The sequence below is a fragment of the Chiloscyllium plagiosum genome, unplaced genomic scaffold (assembly GCF_037043375.1).
Source record: "Chiloscyllium plagiosum isolate Xiang-an unplaced genomic scaffold, Cpla_swu_hap1 HiC_scaffold_4, whole genome shotgun sequence".
NCBI lineage: Eukaryota > Metazoa > Chordata > Chondrichthyes > Orectolobiformes > Hemiscylliidae > Chiloscyllium > Chiloscyllium plagiosum.
Window position 1 is genome coordinate 29,493,700 of NW_028270142.1, and position 21,693 is coordinate 29,515,392.

At 41.8% G+C, this 21,693-nt stretch overlaps 1 protein-coding gene across 3 annotated transcripts in view; it reads left to right on the top strand.

Moving 5' to 3' along the window:
- reck (reversion-inducing-cysteine-rich protein with kazal motifs) overlaps nucleotides 1-21,693 on the top strand; it is a 187,003-nt gene that overhangs the window by 112,199 nt on the left and 53,111 nt on the right. For all 3 annotated transcript variants that reach the window (XM_043688962.2, XM_043688961.2, XM_087986055.1), the window contains 2 exons: nucleotides 14,733-14,921; nucleotides 17,142-17,264. In XM_043688962.2, coding sequence (XP_043544897.1) covers nucleotides 14,733-14,921; nucleotides 17,142-17,264 — 312 coding nt within the window. The remainder of the gene's footprint in view (nucleotides 1-14,732; nucleotides 14,922-17,141; nucleotides 17,265-21,693) is intronic.

The following is a 21,693-nucleotide window of genomic DNA, read 5'->3' on the forward strand; positions in this document are numbered from 1 at the left end:
TATTCTTATATAGCTAGCATTGCACTTCAAACAACCATATATGCTTTTCAAATTAGAATTTAAGGATTATAAAATGGAGGAAACCCTAACCATTGAAGTCTTTTGCAGGAAATGTATAATCACTTTTTCAGACTTTTGTGTCCAATATTGAAAGACCTGAGATTATGAAAAAATCTGCAGAAGGCTTGATATTGAATTTATGATGGTTGTGCTAGTATTTAAAATTGCTGTTTACTTAGTAAATGTGAAATGGGGACAAATGAGAAGCGAAAAGACCACATCTTCCACAAACTATTTTCAATGATTATCAAAAATGTATAAAATATTAAATTGTCATCAATAAAATGGAATAATGTTTTGAAGTACAGCTGACTATGGCCTGGATTTTTATTGAATCAGGGAAATTCTGTAGACTTAGAAAGATAGCAAGTGAGACCCGCACTCACTAACGCACCTCCATTTCTGACAGAACCCATGGTGGCAGTACGGGAATGAAGTTGGGGCATTACGAACAAGAAAGGAAGCCGTGAACTCAGCAATACAATTTGAACTCAATGCTGAATTACCAATTTATGTAATAATTGTAAATGCAATTGTGGGTCGATAAGATCTATAGGAATGTCAAGCTGCAAAGTGTTTAAATCTCATTCCCTTGAAAGAAAATTTAAAGGTAGACTACCAGAAAAAATCTCTTTTAACAATTACAGTAACTGTTGGACATTATTTTTTTTCCTGATATGATCTAATTTTAATACCTCAGGCTTTGTGTGACCACAGAGTAAAGATTTAGAGTTTTGGGGATGGTGGGCAAGGATAGTTATTGAGCAGGTTGGGAAGGAAGAATGGAGTGGTGATTGGATGGGTGGAGTTAAGAGCTGTTCACTGGTAATGGGTGAGATTTGTTGACAGAGAATTAGAGTTGTTTAAGGCTATTGTATGATCTTAATGTGGATGTGCTGGTGTTGGACTGGGATGGACAAGGTCAGAAGTCACAGCACACCAGATTATAGTCCAACAGGTTTATTTATAATCACAAGCTTTTGGAGCACTGCTTCTTCGTCAGGTGAAGTCATCAAGTGAAGGACTACACCTGATGATTATGATTTCAAATAAACCTATTGGACTATAACCTGGTGTAGTGTGACTTCTGACCATATGATCTTAAAATAGTGAAGACTCAGTTTTTTTAATCAGGCTGTGTCTTCATCAATTAGGCCAAGGGGAAAAGGTGAATAGGTCATACCCACTGACAGAAAAGAAAATCAAATAATTTAAATGCCCAGGCAGCTGTCGAGACTCAGTTGAAGTTCCATGACTGTAATTGCTGACTTGGAGGCTATGACTCCGAAACCTCATCCTGTAATCCCACTGGAGACCATGACCCACAATTTGGGAACTCCTGTCCTCAGGATTAGCATTATGTTTGTTTGTTTTCCACAACCTTCATTATCTCAGTCAAGGATCCTGAATTCACAGTTCGATAGATGATTCAAGCAGGTTTTTCAAGGATTAACTATCCTCGACATGAGGTTACGAGTATAGAATTATTTGTTTAATGAGGGATTAACTACTCTATACTTAAATGCTTTAAATGGGCCATTGCGAATTTCAGGTTTTCCTGAAATTTTTTGAACTTTACCAGATTTATCCTAGGCTGCTCCAGGAAGCGAGAAAGCAGGCTGCTAAGCTGCAGGTGAGGATATTTGCCTCCTCACTCTCCACTGGAGTCGTACCGGAGGATTGGAAGGAGGTGAATGTTGCTCCTTTTTTCGAGAAGGGTAATAGGGAAGTCCCTGGCAATTACAAACCAGTCAGTCTTATGTCTGTGGTCAGCAAAGTTTTGGAAAGAATTCAGAGGGATAGGATTTATGACTATTTTGCAAAGCATAGTGTGATTAAAGATAGTCAGCATGACTTTGTGAGGGGCAGGTCATGCCTCACAAATCTTATTGAGTTCTGTGAGGAGGTGACAAGATAGGTCGACACAAGTGGTGTATATGGACTTCAGTAAGGCATTTGATAAGGTTCCCCATGGTAGGCTTATTCATAAAGTCAGGAAGTATGGGATACAGGGAGATTTGGCTATCTGGATTCAGAATTGGCTGGCTGACAAGGCAGAGAGTGGTTGTAGATGGAAAGTATTCTGCCTGGAGGTCAGTGTTCAGTGGGGTCCCGCAAGGCTCTGTTCTTGGGCCTCTGCTCTTTGTAGTTTTTATAAATGACTTGGATGAAGAGGTTGAGCGGTGGGTTAGTAAATTTGCAGATGACACAAAGGTTGGAGGTGTCGTCGATAGTATAGAGGGCTACTGCAGGTTGCAGCGCAACCTAGACAGGATGCAGAGCTGGGCTGAGAAATGGCAGATGGAGTTCAACCTGGATAAATGCAAAGTGATGCATTTTGGAAGATCGAACTTGAATGTTGAATATAGAATTAAAGACAGGATTCTTGGCAATGTGGAGGAACAGAGGGATCTGGGTGTGCAAGTACATAGATCCCTCAAAGTTGCCACCCAAGTAGATGCAGTTGTTAAGAAAGCATGTGGTGTTTTGGCTTTCATTAACGGGAGGATCGAGTTTGAGTCGCGAGGTTTTGCTACAGCTCTAAAAGTCCCTGTGAGACCACGCTTGGAATATTGTGTCCAGTTCTGGTCGCCCTACTGTAGGAAAGATACAGAGGCTTTGGAGAGGTTGCAAAGAAGGTTTACCAGGATGCTGCCTGAACTGGAGGGCTTGCGTTATGAAGAAAGGTTGAATAAGCTCGGGCTTTTCTCTCTGGAGAGAAGGAGGAAGAGAGGAGACCTGATCAAGGTATACAAGATAATGAGTGGAATAGATAGAGTCAATAGCCAGAGACTTTTCCCCAGGACAGGATTGACTGGTACGAGGAGTCATATTTTGAAGATATTAGGAGGAAGGTATAAAGGAGACATCAGAGGTAGGTCCTTTACGCAGAGAGTGGTGAATGCTTTGAATACATTGCCAGCTGTGGTGGTGGAAGCAGAGTCATTAGGGACATTTAAGTCTCTGCTGGACATGCACATGGATAGCAGTGACTTGAGGGATGCGTAGGTTAAGTTGTTATATTTTACATTAGGATTACACCTTGGCACAACATCGTGAGCCAAAGGGCCTGTTTTGTGCTGTACATTTCTATGTTCTATGTTCTAACTTGATTGTTTAACCTCCACATACTCCTGAGGTCTGCTGATAGTGAATACTGGGTGAGTTGGTATGGGGTATGTAAAGGCAAAGAATAGTGTGGATTAGGCATGAATTGGCATTAAGGCTGTAGGACCAGGAGCTGGCATGAGTTGTCATGGATGGGCTGAGGATGGAGATGGATGGAAATGGATTAGGTTGAGAATGGTAATGGTTGAGAGGAGGTTGTAAGAAATGAAGGCTCGAAGGCTGGTGTTTAACAAAACAACTAGATGAAGCCCAACAGAATCAAGGCAGGTCTTTTATCTTGGCACCTGGAGCCTTGAATCTATATCCAGAATAGTTGCTGTACCAAGCCGTGAGCCATCTGGATAGAATGCTTTCTAATTGGACATGGCAAATGTTCTTAGCCTTCTGAGGGAATAGAAGCATTGTTGTGCTTTCTTGACAGTTGCATCAATGTGGGTGGTCCTGGACAGATTGTTGGTGATTGTCACTCCAAGTGCTTTCGACATCCACCTCAACTCCATTATGGAGATAAGGGCATGCGCTCCATCTTGTTTCCTGAAGTCAATGACATGCTGTCTTGTTTGCTGTCATCAAGGGAGAGATATCATTACATTCCATCAAGCGCTCTATCTCTATCTGGTATTCCATCTTGCCATTGTTTAAGATCTGGCCTACATCTGTAATGTCATCAGCTAACCTGTAGATGGAGTTAGGATGAAATTTGACACCACAGTCATGAGTGTACAGCGAATAAAGTAAGAGTATGCAGCCTTGCGGGGTGCCAGTGTTGAACTTTGTGTAATTGCTTATTCTCGCTGATTGCAGTCTGTGGGTCAGGAAGTCGAGGATCCAGTTAGAGAAGACGTAGTAGAGACATTGGACCTGGAGTTTGGAGATTAGTTTAGTTGGAATTATAGTGTTGCCTACAGCTCTGTCTTCAATGAGTAGGAACCTGACATAGGTATCCTTGTTATCCAAATCTTCCATGGATGAGTGTAAGGCCAGGGAGATGGTATCTTCCGTGGACCTGTTGTGTCGGTCGGCAAATTGCAAGGGATCAAGGCAGGCTTGACATGAGCCATGACTAACCTCTTGAAGCACTTCAGAATTATGGAGGTCAGAGCCACTGGATGGTAGTCGTTGAGACATATTGCATGCGTCTTTGGTCCTGGGATGATGGTGCTGTTCTTGAAGCAGGTGGGGACTTCAGGTTGTAGTAAGGAGAGGTTAAAGATGTCAGCAAATACATGCACAGGATTTGATTGCATGGCCTGGGGACTCCATATGAGCCATGGGTTCACTCTTAAAAAAGCCGATCTGATGTCTGCAGCAGTGACTGAGGGAACAGGTGCATCCAAGGCTATTGGAACACGTAACACCATTTCACTCATCTTCTTCTGTTTTTGATATTTTAGTGAACTAGCATTGAGGCAGAAAGTTTCCAAACTCCAACTGCCCAACTTGGGAGCAAAATGCTGGACCTGTCACTTCTTCAAAGCAAGGCTGGAATTTACTCCTAAATTGTTGGAAAGCAATTTTGAAAAAGATGTTAGGAAGGGCTCCTCTATTCAAAATAGCCTTCGTGTTGGATAATCCATCTGACAGCCATTTCAGACCAAACATTTGCAAATTCTTCATTTATTATTGATGCTGACAGTGGAGGAAGTAAAAGTTCTTGGGAGATGGACTTTAATTAAAGTGTTTACTAACTGAAATAGATAATAAATGCAATGAGAGAGCTGGTCTAGCCTTTACTGTTTCCAGTTCACTTAACCTTGTCATGCAACGTTGAGAGGAGCTCACTTTACTAGTTTTGGTCCTATTATGTACCATTAACATAAATCACTCAAAAAAGTAAGCTGTTCAAGTTTGAAGATTGGAGATAGAATAATAATGGAGCACAAAACAGAAAGATTTTGATATTTTAGTGAACCAGCAGTGTAAACATACAGTTTCAAAAGCGAAAACTATAATTGAATGCAGCCAAAGTAAAAATTTAGTTTAGAAGCAAGGAACAAAATTTTGTGTTGTAAAATGTAAAGCAGTCATGCTGTATATTGCTCAAGAAAACAATCTGGCAGTTCTGAAGAAAATCAATAAAATTGCATTCAATTTGAGTTTTATTGCGGGGAGTCATCCCAGCCCCTGAATGACATGAATAATGGCAAGTCAGTTGGAAAAGTAGTGTGAGATTGGCTGACATCAAATTCTCTACATTAAGAGGGGAAAAGAGTGCCTTGTGTTCTAATGGCAATCTTACAAGTGAGCAATGAAAGACCTAATTAACATGTCATTCTGACCTAATCTCACCTCATTGGTATGCAGTTTTCTATTCTCCCTTCTATTGGATGGAAACAAGATGGTGACAGTTCCAGACATGAAAGTCACACCTCCAGCTTCCCACTTGCTCCTCTAGGCCTCCGTCTTGGACAGCAGTCTCCAATGTCTGAGGGCTCTGAGTAATGAATTCCCTTTTACTCCATTAATGGAGATTGGCATTCGAAATGTACTAGCCTCACCACAACTCCAGCCATTTAAAATACACTTCTGCATTTTGAAGTGTACCAGAACCTTCGTTGTAATGCTGTTGCCAGGGGACCTTGCATGCAGATGCAAACACCCATCTCGTGGATTGGGCTAGGATACCCCTCAGCACTTCTCTCTTGCTCTCTCAGTGTTGTAATATGATGCAGCTACCTGGATGTTCCCTGCATCTCTGCCTTGCCTTTTTGTGCTTTGTTCTGTTAGCTAGGGCTTACTTTCTTTCTTTGCTGTTTAGCACTGACACAAAACCAGGCTTGACATGGTTGTCAGCAGTGCTCAGTCAAACATGCTGCTGAATGGAACCATGTTATGCAATCCACTGTGGCACGTGTCATCAGTGTATTTGACAAAGGCATTGTATGTACATTAACGAAATGGCCATGTCTCAGAGTCTAAGGGGAATAGTCTTCAAAAGGCCAAGGTAGGTAGCTTTCAGTCATGGCATCCTAGTGCAGTAAGTCAAGTTTATAATCCAATATCAGTCCAGGAACAAGGACATGGTTGGTCAGCTGTTTGTGGTGATCAGGGATCCACATCAATACAGATCAGGAAGAGCACCTTGCTTAGCCCTGCAGGTCCAGTGTAACCAGTCCAGGGAGTCACAGTAAGACAATCGGAGAGCTGTGCAGATATCGGCCAGGGCTCTGGCAGTCATCAGTTAGTGCTGACCGCCCAAATGAATCAGAAGGTGGGCTGTCGACAGCCCTGGGTGTCAGCTCAATAATAATCAAATTGGGCTATCAGGGCCACTCTGATAGAGAAGTTGGGGAAGTCAATTCTGGGAATTGAGTTTACATGCTGGGGTGCAGAGCAGATAATAATTATGAAGTAGAGAGATTATAGTATATTGGAGAAATGTGAGGAGGGAGTTTACAGATGGTCATGACCTCAGTGTAGGGGACAGTGCAACTCAATGGTTGGTATGAATAACCAAAAGGCCTGGGGTTTAGAGGGTAGTGTTGGCAAATGAAGTCATAATTCAAGAGGTGAGGGGAAATGTAGCTGCTCCGTACTGCTGGGCTTAACATGGACTGCGTGAAAGAAGGAAAATAGAAGATCAGGAAGTTGGCCTTTCATTAATAGGTAGGCCCCTTGACTCACTGTGACTAAACATGACCTGCGTTGCCTTCCATATTCATGTGAAAATGTAAATGTGTGCAGAAAATAGAATATGGCTGCTACCACACCTGGAATGAATGGATTAAGTGATTATTTTCCTGTCTGAGCACTCAGTCTCTATTTGTAAGCAATGTGAGGCCCTTCTGGGCAATTATGTTAAGCAGGCACTTTCAGAGTACAGTTTGAAAGTCATCTGTAATCATAGTGCCCTGCATGTGAAATACATGCAATATCCAACTGTGTGGGATGCAAATCCTGGTCACAAACAAACAACCATGTTGTTGGTCATTGTAGATTGCACGGTGACTCAGTGGTTAGCACTGCTGCTGCACAGCACCAGGATCTCCGGTTCGATTCCAGCCTTGGGTGACTGTCTGTGTGGAGTTTGCACATTCTTCCCGTGTCTGCGTGGGTTTCCTCCGGGTGCTCCGGTTTCCTCCCGCAATCCAAAGATGTGCAGGTCAGGTGAATTGCCCATAGTGTTAGGTACATTAGCCAGACGGAAATGGGTCTGGGTGGGTTACTCTTCGGAGGGTTGGTTTGGACTTGTTGGACCGAAGGGCCTGTTTCCACACTGTGGGGAATCTAATCTAAATCTAATCTAATCTCTGAAGCAGAAGTAATTACAGTCCATTTTAAACATAGCACCTGCAGGCCACTGTCTACAAAGATAATGCAAGATCTCAGAGGCTGTACATCAGCTGATTTCCTCTCACCATGATCAGTAAGTATTTGTCAAATGCTTTTATATGCAATGCTAACTTTCTTTGGTGATAGGGAGGGTGGGAATGCAAGGTATCAGAAATCTTATAACCTCTGACTGGACTTAAATGACATTCATTGGTATGTGGTACCTATGCAACGGTTCTATGCAGTGGCATTCCATGGCCCTCTTTGTCAGAGTCCTCTGTTTCCCAGGGAGTGCTAAACTATAATTTGTGAGTGATACGAATGCTGACTCCTAATGTTAGTAAAGATCTGTTCTTTTTTGTCTCCAACACAGCTTTGTTGAAAGCATTACCAATGGATTTAGCAACAGCAAGGGTTATCATATTACTTTGATACAATGAAGGTGCAGAGAAATAGAGAAGAAATAATTGTGTCGATAAGCTCAGGACCAGCAGAAGCCAACAGCATGACAGAATGCCCTTCACATCAACATATCACGTCTGTAGCTCTTCTCAGGATATAGAGGAGGTCCAAGAAGCGCAGAATTTATCATCCTTGCTGCCATTTCCTCCATTTCAACGAAGTGTAGTATCGCCCCAGACTAGGAATGTCCTGGACACTATCACAAAACTCCTAATTGTTGGAGTGGGACCTGCACCATAAGTGTATGAATGCCATCCTATCTTGGTAGTCATCGAGGTGACAACTGCACTAAACTTTAATACAATCTAACGCTTCCAGGGATTAACTGAGGACCTGTGTGAGATCTCAATCCTCAACCCATAAATGTATCAAAACTGTTAACAATGCAATTTGTGCAAGATCACATTGCATCATCTCATTTTCCATGACAAGGTCAGTGCGATAGCCCATGCGGTAGTCTTTGCCAATGTAGCTGGTTTTCCCCAGGTCAAGGCTGCAATAAACTGTGTACATGTTACCTTGCGAGCACCATATTAGAACGCAGCTGCCTCCGTGAACAGAAAAGGATTCCATTCCAACAGTGTACAAGTCAGTTGTGATCATCAGACTATGTCTTAGCCAGTCTGTGCCAGGTACCCTGGAAACTGTCATGATGTGTCAATCCTTGAACTCTCATATTCCTGACTCGTTTCAAGGGCAAGATGCCTTGTATGGATTAGGAGGCAAAGGCCAACCTCTGTGATCATGGTTGTAGACTCTGTTGTGCACTCCTTTGATCAAACACAAGTGTAAATACACTGCAGATCGTGCTTCAACCAGGGCCAATGTGGAACAGATGATAATCTTACTGAAGGCGAGTTTTCTGCCCTAGGTGAGCCGAAGGTGACTCACAGTCTGATTTCCTTCTAATTTCTGCAGCTTCTGTGCAAACCTCCAGGGCCTCTGAAGAGCTGGGAGATGACATCTTTCTTGTGGGGAAGAAGATATAGTCACTGAGTAGGAGGAACATCACCTTCAGCATGATAGAGCAGGGTAGCTCCTGGTGTCCTAAGCCAGATCGGAGATGAGGAGGAATTTCTTCGCCGAGAGAGTAGTGACCTGTGGAATTATTTGCCACAGAAAACTGTTGAGGCAAAATCTTGAAAACTTTCAAGAAAGATATAGTTTTTAGGGCTAAAGGGCTCTAAGGATATTGGAAGAAAGCTGAAACAAGACACTGAGTTGGATGATTAGCCATGAGCATAATTAATGGTGGAGCAGGCTCAAAGGACTGAAGAGTCTACTTCTGCTCCTATACTCGATCTTTATTTTTGATTTAATTGAAACCTGATTTCAGCAGCTATAATGTGGGTGCAGTAATCACTCACTGATTAAAAATGATTGAAAGGCAAGCAAGCCTGAAGTAAATCTGTTCTTTTCCTTTGCTTTTGCTGTGGCTAATTAAAACTAAATGTTTTTAACTGTTTGAAGGCTTTCCAATATTTATTCAAAGTAAGACCATCAATAAGAAGATGTTAGTCTATGTTGGACATTGAGGAATAGCATTCCCTTACACAAAGTTCTGGGATGGAATGATACTAAGGATGGCTAAGCTGAACACAGTTGATTGGCACTACATCTACAAGCATCGACACTTAGTAACAACAGTGTGTAGCATCTACAAGATGCAGTGCAGAAATTCACCAAAGACCCTTGGACAGCACCTTCCAAACCCATGATCATTTCCATCCAGAAGGACAAGGGCAGCAGACACATGAGACCAACATCTTCAAGTTCCCATTCAAATCTCTCACCATCCTGATTTGGACGTATGTTGCCATTCCTTCACTCACTGGACCACAATACTGGAATTCATTCCTATAATGATTTGAATCAGGTGGATTGTGTTGACTGGGTCAATCAGAAAGCCCTGGCTGACCAATATAAACAGGGGATTAGGCTTAGCCCCTTTTGGGCTCTGCCTGGCACCGACCCCCTGACCACGTGGGATGTTTTCCTGGTGGTGGAAAATATTGGATAAAGTTATCATGCACAAGAGAAAAAAGAAAAAATATATTTAAACAGGGGTTTAGAATCTGCTCAGTTCAGGGGACTGACTCCAAGCTGGCTGACCACAGCTAGTGCACTGTGCACAAGTAAATGAAGGGTAACTTGGTGATGGAATACCAGCCTCTGTGCCATTACTTCAGTGGCTAAGGGAGAAATCAGTACGTGCCCAAAGAACATTCGCTCGCAACAGTCATCTTAGAGTTTGGGTGAGCATTTCTGGCATCATGCCTTTATTTGCAAAGCTTGGCTCATTCGATCCTGCTGTCAAAGACTAGATCCAGTATGTGGAAATAATGCAATATTTTTTTCCAGGCAGATGACTTTGGAGCAGATGAAAAGCAATGAATAATCCTTCTGACTGCTTGGGGATCCACAGCATTTATTAGGCGCTTAATTTTCCCAGAGGCATCAGACACTAAAACCTTACAAGAGTTGGTTAAGGAATATTGTGACCTCAAATCTACTCTAATTCTGATATTCGGTTTTGTCTGGATGTTAGAGAATCTGTGCCAGGATTTTTGACGAGGTGAAGATGATGGCAGAGGCATGTGATTTTGGTTATCCCTGAAGGAGATGCTGAGAAACCATTTGGTATCTGGGATTAATGACATAACCATGCAGAAGTTCCTACTATCTAAAGCCCAACTGGACTTCAAACAGGCACTATAACTGGCTTTGTCATTAGAAAGTGCAGCAGGTGGAGCATGGGGTTACAGGACGTCCCAATGGATGTGGAGACCCTCACCTGTCTGACTGAACTTGGGGAACATCACTTGAGTGTAGGCAATCACAGAACCTCACACAGAGGCCAACCCACAACAAAATCACACTACAAAGCCGAGCCTCGGGCAAGTGGCTAAAACATTTTTCAGGATCTGGGCTGGCAATGTATTGTCATTGCTGCCTGTATACGGACTTGACACAGCAAAGGAGTCCTAAAAGCGCTGACTTCAGTCAGAAGACTTGTTAGTCAGCCTCCAGGAGGGTGCACATCCTGGAAAGTCCCCCTCCATGTGGGTTGGAACAATTTAATTGCTTAGTAGCGTCCAAATCAGAACTGATTAAAATTAATGTTTGGTTAAATGATCATTTTGTTCCTATGGAGGAAGATACTGGCACAGCTGTATCTGTGGTTGTAAAAGCTGTCCCTAACAAGATTCACTGTGGATTCCACCCCTTAAGTTTGTGCAAGTCCTCAGCCAGACTGAGAACATACATTAGAGAACCGTTGCAGATTAAGCGTTTGTCTTCAGTTCTGGTCTGCTATGAGAAACAGTTAATACATTTACCACTGATGGTAGCAAGAGGCTTAGGCCCAAGCCTCTTGGAGCAGAATTGGTTGAGAAAGATTCACTACATTGACTCAACATTTTTTTAATTAGAAAATGTTTGCCTTCGTGAAATCCTCGTGAAATATCCAGGAGTATTGCAGGAAGGACTTGGGACTATCAAAGGGGCAGAAGCTACTTTACATGTTGACCAGGAACCAGTTTTGTGATTTTGCAGGACCTGCCCAGTGGGCAAAAGTACAGGCTGAAATCAGGAAGCTAGAGAGCAAATGAGTCATCAAGCCAATGCAGATTGCAGAATGGCAGCACCGGTCATACTGATGTGAAGCCTGATGGCTCAGTGTGCCATTACGGGGATTTTAAGCAAATGTTAAATTGGTTCTCACAGCTGAATAAATACAATAAATATAGTTGGCAGAGGAGCTGTCCTTCATGAAACTTGGCATGTACCATGCAATTGCAACTGGATGCAGAGTCCCAGAAGTACATCACAATTAACATCCATAAGGGTTTCTACCAACATACAAGGCTGCCATTTGGCAAATCATCAACTGGCACCCTTTCCAGCAGACCATGGAGAACATGTTAAAATGGCTACACCAGGTTGTTATTTATCTGGATGACAACTGAGCAGCTGCGAGCATCAGTCACGATACACTGACTCCCAGAAGAATTGTTCACAGACACTAGAATGTCATTTACTAGCAGGAAATTTGAGTATTTCCTAAAGTCAATGGGCATTCAGCACATAAGGACAGCTCCACACCATTTGTTGTCCAGTCGTCAAGCAGAAAGAGCAGTCCAAATGTTGAAGGCCGGCTTAATGAAGCAGGTTACGCCATCAATCGATACTAAACTGTCCCAATAATCCTGTCACACAACAATAGGATAGCTCCAGCAGAGTTGCTGATGGGGAGAAGAGTCTGCCCCAGGTTAAATCTGATATTCCTGGGCCTGGGAGGGGAGGGTGAAACAGCAGTAGGAACGCCTGTGCCAGCCACTTGCCTCCTGTAAATGAGAGAGACAGTTTTTAATTCTGGGGATGAAGTTTGCTGCTGGAACCATAGGAATGGCTCTTTGTGGGTATGAAGCAAGGTTGACATGAGGCCAGGTCCTGTGACTAACAAAGTTCGAGTAGATGATCCATTCCTGAAAAAAAATGTGGATCACAGGAAAGTTGTTCCCTCACAAACAGGGCAGGAACAAAACGTCTCTAGCCCATCAGAGCAGCCAGACCTGTCAAAAACCATAAATTCTCCCTCCATCCAATGTTGAGGAAACCTCAGACTCTGAGATGGATGCATCCTCGATACCATCACCATTGGAAGAAGAGGAGAAAGCCCTCCCAAGAAGCTCTGATCGCAGGAGATGAGCTGTGGTCTGGTACACACTGCCCAAGCCAGAGTCCGAGGAACTGGACCCGGGACGAAAACCTCAAGGCAAAGCTATAAGAGAAAGACCAGGCCTACATCCCCGGAATTACATACCCTATTGTTGCATGAAGGTTGTCCTATAATTGAAAAGGAACTGGGGCAGTTTGGTATCGAATGACACTGGTGGGTGGAGTGGGGTGAGGTGGGGTGGGCTGTCGTGCGGAATGTAGTGATCGGAACTAGGTAGATCTTGCTGACTACAAGATCCTTGACGAGGGTTGTTAACCTGGGACAATCAGGAAGCCCTGGCTGACCAATATAAACAGGGGATTTAGAATCTTCTCAATTCAGGGGTCTAACTCTGAGCTGGCCACAGCAAGTGTACTATGCACAGGTACATAAAGGGTGATTTGGTGACTGGATACCAGTGCCTCTATGCAGTTATTTCAGTGGCGCAGTCCTCTATGCAGATATTTCACTTCTGTCATAGCATTTGTGGGTCAATCTACAGCATGTGGACAGCAGTGATTTAAGAAGGCAACTCGCAACAAAGGGATGGGCAGTAAATGCTGGCCAGCCAGCGATGCACACTTCCCACAAGTGAATAAGCAAAAAAGAAATTGACATAGCCAACCTTTGGTAAGATTAAGCCACATGTCCATAATTTAATTGAAGTGGTTTTAAAAAAACAGTTTCAACAGGTTTGTACAACATTTTAAAGAAGTTAAACAGTTGCAAACAGGGTTTTGTAAATACATATAGTATTCAGTTCTTGGGACTTTCATTTTTAGTGCTGCTAACTAGTAGGCTCTCTCTCTGCTTAGACATCTTTACTTTTTCTCTTGGTCACCAAACAAAGATAATTGAGAAGTATTTGCATCATTTTGTATGTTCTTTTTCAATTGGCAACTTAATGGGATGAAATCAGAGTGGATATTTGTGTTGAGTATATGTGTGCAAATCTGTTCTTTTCTTCTGAGATTGATATTTTTAAATCCAATTGTTTAGGAATTTTGTTTTCATTGCCTTGACATTTTATCGACTGCATCTAAATTGTAATTCTAAAAAAGGTGAGTGGTGGTGAGCAAGTGGGTGAATGTAGGTATTTTGAGGGGCACTTGAATGTGTCACAGTCTGAGGGATGGTCATCAGGCCCAGTGGGTGGGTGGGTGTGTGTTGGGGTGTAAATAGTTAGGTTTTGGGGCTGAATAATTGGATTGGAGGGTGACGCATATGGAGGAGTGGGTGAGTGGGTTGGCATTCAGTTGCATTATTAATCATTGAATTGCACCAGAATTTAAACAAATTGACAATACTTGGGTAAGTATTACCCATTGAGCCCAAAACTCCAATCCTGAGCTCACAATAACATGTTCTGTCCGTGTCAGAAGCAATGCAAATCAGCCAGTTGGAAGTTTAATATCCTGGGAAATTACTGCCTTTGTGCATAAATCAGGATGGGTTCTAAAGTGCAACAGTGGCAGAGACCCGACCATGTGCCACTATTGGCAGGATGATGAATTTTCTTGTGTACTTCCTCTTTCTCTCTCTCCTTCTCCCATTTCCCCTTTCTCTTCCTTACCCTTTTTGTGTCCTCTTAGTTATAATTTTCCTTGCTACTCTGCCCTCTTCAGTTTATATAGTATTATATAAGTTTAGCTGTGGTTCAAATAAAAGCTATGTATTGGAGATCTGAAATAAAACGGAAATGCTAGAGACTCTTCTAGTGTCATATTGGACTTAATGTTAACTCTTTTTCTTTCTCTACTGATGCTGGTAGACTTGCTGAGTCTTTCTAACAGTTTTTATAACTATCCTCAGTTTAACTTAGAGAAGTAAGGCCAGTAGAAAATCAAGCCTTGAGTGTGGGTGCATCATGTATGATCAAACTTCACCAGTCTAGGACAAAGAAAATACATGACACTGCTGTACAATACAGTGATATTGAAGTGACTGCAGTTTAATTTAGTTCCTGTTTTCAGTTTAGTTACAAAATGCATATACAGATATATCTTTTATTTGAAATTTACAGTGAAGTTTGTTTTCCAAGCAGTTTATTTACTTGTCTATACTCAAGATTGGGGATTTTTTGTTTCAGGATGCAAGTTGGGAGAGGCTTCTGATTTCCTTGTCCGTCAGGGCACCCTAATTCAGCTTCCTGTGGCAAATGGAGAAATGGGTTGTTACAGAGTGTGCACTTGTGGCCCAAGTGGACGCTTGGAAAATTGTCTGGAGATGCCTTGTATTGATGTGCAGAAAACCTGCATTGTAGGAGGCCAGAGGAAAAGTAAGTTTTATTTTGTGTGCTGTGGGTACAAATCATGAATTAATTTAAGAATGTGTCATATTATTGAAGTCCCTCAATCAATTTGCAAATAAGTCAAGGCATGAGCTTGATCAGTCTCTGCCACTTATTCAAAGTCCTTAACCAAGAGGGGGACTGAATTCATGAGCAATTCTGTTATTTTAATTGTCTTAACAAAGGTAGCTGATGTTTCTAATGCTGTAAAACAATTCCTGTTTCTTTTTGTGCAGTTCCTATGGGAAGAGAATGAGATAGTTTAACTTGTAAACCGTGTCTTCATTATGTTTTGGAATGATGATATAAATTAATGTTTCCTTGGAATTTATTACTTTTAAATATTTAGGATGGAAGATTTACTCCTGTAGCAGGTATCATTGGTCAGGAAATTTCCCAGCTCACCACATCTTCCTTGGGAGCAAGTTTCCAGTAAGATGCAGTTTTCATTGGTAGTTTGCAGTGCAGATGGAGTTAAGGCTGCTGTTGTCAGATGTAGTTTGTGAGCACAGGAGCTACCGAATGTTGAGGTGTTCCTGTTGTTTCTTCAAATTTTAGGCCTTATGCCCTCATGCCAATCATGCACCTCGCCCATCTTCGAAGTCCTTTATACTAACCTAATGCCAACCTCTGCCTCTGTCCTTTGCCATTTTCTCCTTCATATTAACAAACCCTGTATCCACCCCGGACTGACCATAGGTGCCATTTTGATCTGAAATACAATAGTACAATATTTATTACAATTTTCACCTTTTTTTGAAAAAAAAGCACCATTATGAAAGGCCCTTTAAATTGTCTTTGTAGTTCTTAATCATTATAAGTAGCAAACCAAGGTGTACAAAACTTACGCAGTGTTAAAAGAATAGAGGTTGAAGCGTTTTGTTGCACTCATCAGAACTAGGACTGAAAAGACTGACTTGGAAGAAGAAATATGATTTTATACTGAAAAAGACTTTGAGGAACAGATTTCTAGTTCATTGCAGGTGAACTTATTGGTAGGTAGCTTAGTGAACAAGGTGTTTGGTACACTTCGGTATAGGATTTGAGATGTCATGTTGCAACTGTACAGGACATTGATTAGGCCACTTTTGGAATACTGCATTCAATTCTCGTCTCCCAGCTATAGGAAAGATATTGTTAAGATGCAGAAAAGATTTACAAGGATTTGCCGGGTTTGGAGGATTTAATCTCTGAGAGGCTGAACAGCCTAAGGCTACTTTCCCTGGACCATTGGAGGTTGAGGGGTGACCTTATAGAGGTTTCTAAAATCTTGAGGGACATGGGTAGGGTGAATAGCCAAGGTCTTTTTCTCAAGGTAGAGGAGTCCAAAACTGGAGGGCACAGGATTAAGGTGAGAGGGGGAATATTTAAAAGGGACCTAAAGTGTAACTTTTTCATGCAGAGGTTGGTGCTTTATAGGGAATGAGCTGACAGAGGAAGTGGTGGTGACTGGGACAGTTACATTTAAAACGCAACTGGATGGGTACATGAATAGGAAAGGTTTTAAGGCATATGGGCCAAACAGGCCAAACGTGATAAATAGGATGAGATTAACTTTGGATATCTGGTTGGAATGGACTATTTGGACTGAAGGCTCTGTTCCCGTGCTGTACAACCCTATGACTCTATAAGAAGAGGATGGCTGATTGGTTTGGCTGTAATAGTTGTGGAGATGCAGTACAAGGTTAACTGAACATATGAATTTTTGGAATAGGCAAATAGATTCTGTCAACATCCTGTCCAATCAGAATCTGTCTGACTGGACTGAGATTTAATTGGCCCACGTTCCTGAAGAAGGGCTCATGCCCGAAACGTCGATTCTCCTGCTCCTTGGATGCTGCCTGACCTGCTGTGCTTTTCCAGCAACACATATTCAGATTTAATTGGCACAGGCAACTTGTTTCCTTTTTATATTTTAAAGGTCTGAGAACTTAAGAACTTGACAGCTTAACTGTTATACAGACCTTATCCACCCTTCATGAGACATCTGATATGTGACTACTAAATGTTTTAAAGTGCTTGCTACAATGATAATTATAACCTTACATAAGTTCAAATAGTACTTTCAAAAATGAAATGTTCTTAATTTTCTGTTGCCTCTGACCAATTTGAAATTTCTTGACGGAATTCTATAACGTTATCAGTATAACCTCATTATGTTGGAGAGATTCTGAATTTTTCAGACTGCTTTTTCTCTTTGTCCCACAGGTCATGGAACATCTTTTAAAGTGGACTGCAACATATGCTCATGTTTTGCTGGGGAGCTAATTTGTTCAAACCGTCAGTGTTTGAGTGAATACAGTTCTCAAACAGATCGGAGTATGTTCACAGGTCAGAATTTTAATAAGTTCATTATATTTTTAAAAATTAGACTACAAAAAAGTTAATTTATTACTTTTAAGATTTTCTTGAACTTTTGTGTGGGAAAAATTCAAAACTGTGCCATTAAGAGATGCTAGGATGTAATTTTTCATGGCATGCTTTTACGGTTAATACTTTCACGTTTGAGATGACACTGCTGAATTAATTTAAGTGCTTTGTTGTAATGGCAATACCTTTCCAAGAATATAAGCCAGAATCTTGTCCTGATGCCATTGCATATCATTGAATCGAGAGTGCACTGATACAATTTATTGATAGCCAGCAAGGTTCCTAATAGTCCCACTTATGTCTTTCCCATAGCTCTTCAAATTTCATAATGGTTATCATTTATTGACCTCTGCAACTGCAGGTATTCTTCCAGATTATTGCCTCCAGGAGTTCCATGATCAACCTTTGGTTGTCTAGATTCTTAAATTCTGACTTAGTCATAATCATAGAGTTGTACAGCACGGAAACAAATCCTGTGGTCCAACTTGTCCACGCCAACTAGACGTCCCAAATTAAAATGGTCCCATTTGCCAGTGATCAGCCCATATCCCTCTAAACCTATCATATTCATGTTCCCACCCAGATCCCTTTTAAATGTTGTAATTGTGCAAGCCTCCACCACTTCCTTTGTCAGTTCATTACATACGTGCCCCACTCTCAGTGTGAAAAAGTTGCCACTTAGGTCCCTTTTAAATATTTCCCCTCTACCTTAACCCCTGCTCTCTAGTTTTGGTCTCTCCTACTCTGAGGAAAAGACCTTGTGTACTTACCTTATTCATGCCCCTTAAGATTTTATAAATCTCTATAAGGTCACACCTCAGCCTCCGATGCTCCAGGTAAAATAGCCCCAGTCTAATCAATCTCTCCTTATAGCTCAAACCCTCCAATCCTGGCAACACCCTTATAAATCCTTTCTGAGCCCTTTCAAGTTTCTCAAAAATCTTTCGTATAGCAGGGAGACCAGAATTGAATGCTGTATTATAAAAGTGGCCTAACCAATTCCAACTCTAATATATCTTTTTATTTGAAATGGGGCATAACGTCTATCACCTCCAAGTCCTCTAGTCTACTTCCATGTCCTAGGACCATACATAGACTGTGGCTCAAGTTTCTGCTGCGTTTCCTTTCTTGCATCCCTTGGCAACTAGAATGCATCCCATATACACGGATAAATTTTCTACTTTGAGTGTTATGATCATTTTACATACTACCTCTAGTACTATTCTCTCACCCTTTTCCCATAACCTTTCAGATTATCTTGATTTAAATAATCATCTAATGCTTCCAGTACACTTCCATATGTATTCCAGACCCAATCCACATGCAAGGATTTTTCTCACATCACATTTATTTTTGCAAGTCCATTTAAATCAATGCCCTCTTGCTCTTGATCTTTTCATGAGTCAGAACAGTTTTTCCTGTCTACTGTCTCCCGACTTGCTCATGATTTTGAAAACATCATCCAAATCTCCTCTTCACCCATTCTTTTCCAAGAAAAACAGTCACAACTTCAATATATCTTCATAATTGAAGATAACATGACCATAAGATATAGGAGCAAAAATTAGGCCATTCAGCCCATGGAGCCTGCTTTGCCATTCAATCACGGCTGATAAGTTTCTCAACCCCATTCTCTTGCTTTCTCCCCATAACCCTTGAACCCCTTTGACAATCAAGAACCCATCCATCTCAGTGTTAAATATACTCAATGAGCCTTCTGTGGCAAGGAATTCCATAGATGGAGCACTCTTTGGCTGAAGAAGTTCTTTCTTATCTGTTCTAAAAGGTCTTTCCTTTACTCTAAGGCTATACCCTTGGGTCCTAGTCTCTCCTACTAATGGAAACATTTTCCCAACATTGACTCTGTCCAAACAATTCAGTATTCTGGATGTTTCAATTAGATCCCCCCCCTCATCCTTCTAAGCCATCGAGTATAAACCCAGAGTCCGCAAATGTTCTTCTTATGTTAAGCTTTTCATTCCTGGGACTGTTCTCATGAACCTCCTCTGAACACACTCCGGGGTAGTGCTTCCTTCCGGAGATATGGGGCCCACAAATGTGGTCTGACCAGAGCCTTTTAGACCCTCAGAAGTACATCCCTACTTTTATAACCAAGTCTTTAAATAAATGCCAGCATTGTAATTGCCTTCCTAACTCATGACTCATCCTGCAAGTTTACCTTGAGAGAATCCTGGACTAAATTCCCAAGTCTCTTTGCACTTCAGACTTCTGCATTTTCTCCCCATTGAGAAAATAGTCCATATTATTCTTACCAAAGTGCATGACCTCACACTTTCCCACATTGAACTCCATCTGCCACTACTTTGCCCACTCTCCTAACCTGTCCAAATCCTCCACCTCCTCAATGCTACCTGTCCCTCTACCTATCTTTGTATCATTTGGAAACTTAGCCAGAGTGTCCTCAGTTCCTTCATCTTGATGGTTAAGGTATAAAGTGAAAAGTTGTAGTACCAACACTGAGCCTCGCAGAGCACCACTTGTCACTGGCTGCTATCCTGAGAAGGACCCTTTTATTCCCACTCCATGCTTTCTATCCATGCACCTTGCCTCTGACACCATGGGCCCTTTATCTTAATCAGTAGCTTCTCGTGCGTCACCTTGTGAAAGGTCTCCTTGAAGTCCAGGTAGATAACATCCATCGGCTCTCCTTGATCTAATCTGTTCACTACTTCCTCAAAGAATTCTAGCAGATTTGTCAGGCGTGATCTCCCCTTGATAAAACCATGTTCTATTTTACCAAGTATTCAGAAATCTCATCCTTCACAATGGATTCCAGGATCTTACCTACGACCAAGGTTAGGCAAATTGGGCTGTAATTTTCCATCTTTTGCCTTACTCCCTTTTTAAACAGGGGTGTCACGTTAGTGATTATCCAGTCCTCTTGGACGCTCCCTTATTCAAGCGATTCATGAAATATCACCACCAATATCTCTGCTATCTCTTCAGCTATCTCCCTTAGACCTCTGGAGTGTAGTCCATCTGGTCCAGGTGATTTATCCTCCCAGGAAACATTCTTGTAAAGCTCATTTACGACCTCTGCTACGTTCACATCCTTCCCCTAAAGCTTGATTTGAGAACTATGGACAGTAATCTATCTGAGGTGTCACTCTTATATTGAATAGGTTCAACTTAACCTCCCAGCTTATGTTTTTCCAAGTTTTATATCATCTGTAAATTCTGAAATTGTCTCCTGCATTCCAATATCTAGATCATTAACATAAAATAGATATGGGTGCCATTATCCAACCCCGGAGAACTCCACTATAACTCTTCCTGAAAAATATCGATCGACTAAGGAAAGGGCAAATTTGCTCCTTTATCTCCTTCCCACTAATTGGTGATCCACCTTATACCAGGGCCCTACTGTTTCAAAACCTGAGGAATCTAATATGCTGTGTCCTGGATCATGTTCCTAGTCCCTTCTTAACCTGCATAACTTTATGATATCATAATGGTAATGTCACTGGTAATCTCAAACTTCTTACTAATGTTTGCGAGATTTTGAATTTGATTTTGAATGTTCTAGAGAAATTAGTTCCAATCTTACCATGCCATTTGAGGATTTTAGTTAAATTGATGAATATGTTTTGAATAAAGTTTCGCCAGTATGGTTTATGACGCAAAACTTCTGTGGATGTGCTGTGGACTGCACTTTTTCACGGTGCCGTCATCCTCACCAGTAAACAAACCAATTTAGTGCTGAGCTCACAAAGCCTGAATGGCTTGGTTAATGACATTTAAAGGGTGGCCCAGGCTGTTTTACTGGGAGGGAGGTACAGGTTATGTCTGTAAACAATGACTCGGGTGTCTGTGCTGATGGTGAATAATGTGGTAATCTTGGTTCCAAGGAGTGTCGAATTGTGCATTCTTTGCCACTTCTGACTGTGCTGAGTACTGCACTTGGCCATCATCCTCTGGAATTCTGTGTAATTGCAGAGTGACCACTTCCTGGAATGTATAAGTTTGTTTTTCCTTGTACCCTGCAGTGATATCAGGGCTTGTAACTCTTAATGCTTTGAGACTTTATCTAAATGGTAAAATGCAGGGGTTGGTGGTGTCATTTCCAGTTTTGTTGTTGGTTCTGTTTCTTAGTTGTTGGTATATGGGGTCCACATCTTCATGTTTGTTAATTGAGTTCTGGGTTGAGTGCCAGGCTTCCAGGAATTCCTGTGCATGTCTCTGTTTGGCTTGACCTAGGATGTAGACGTTGTCCCAGTCGAATTGGTGTCCTTCATTGTCTGTGTGAAGTGATACAAGTGATAGCTGGTGACTAGTTGGTGTTCACATACCCTGGGGTTAATTTCCTTCCTGTTTGCCCTATGTAGTGTTTTTGGTAGTCTTTACACGGTATTTTGTGTATAACGTTGGT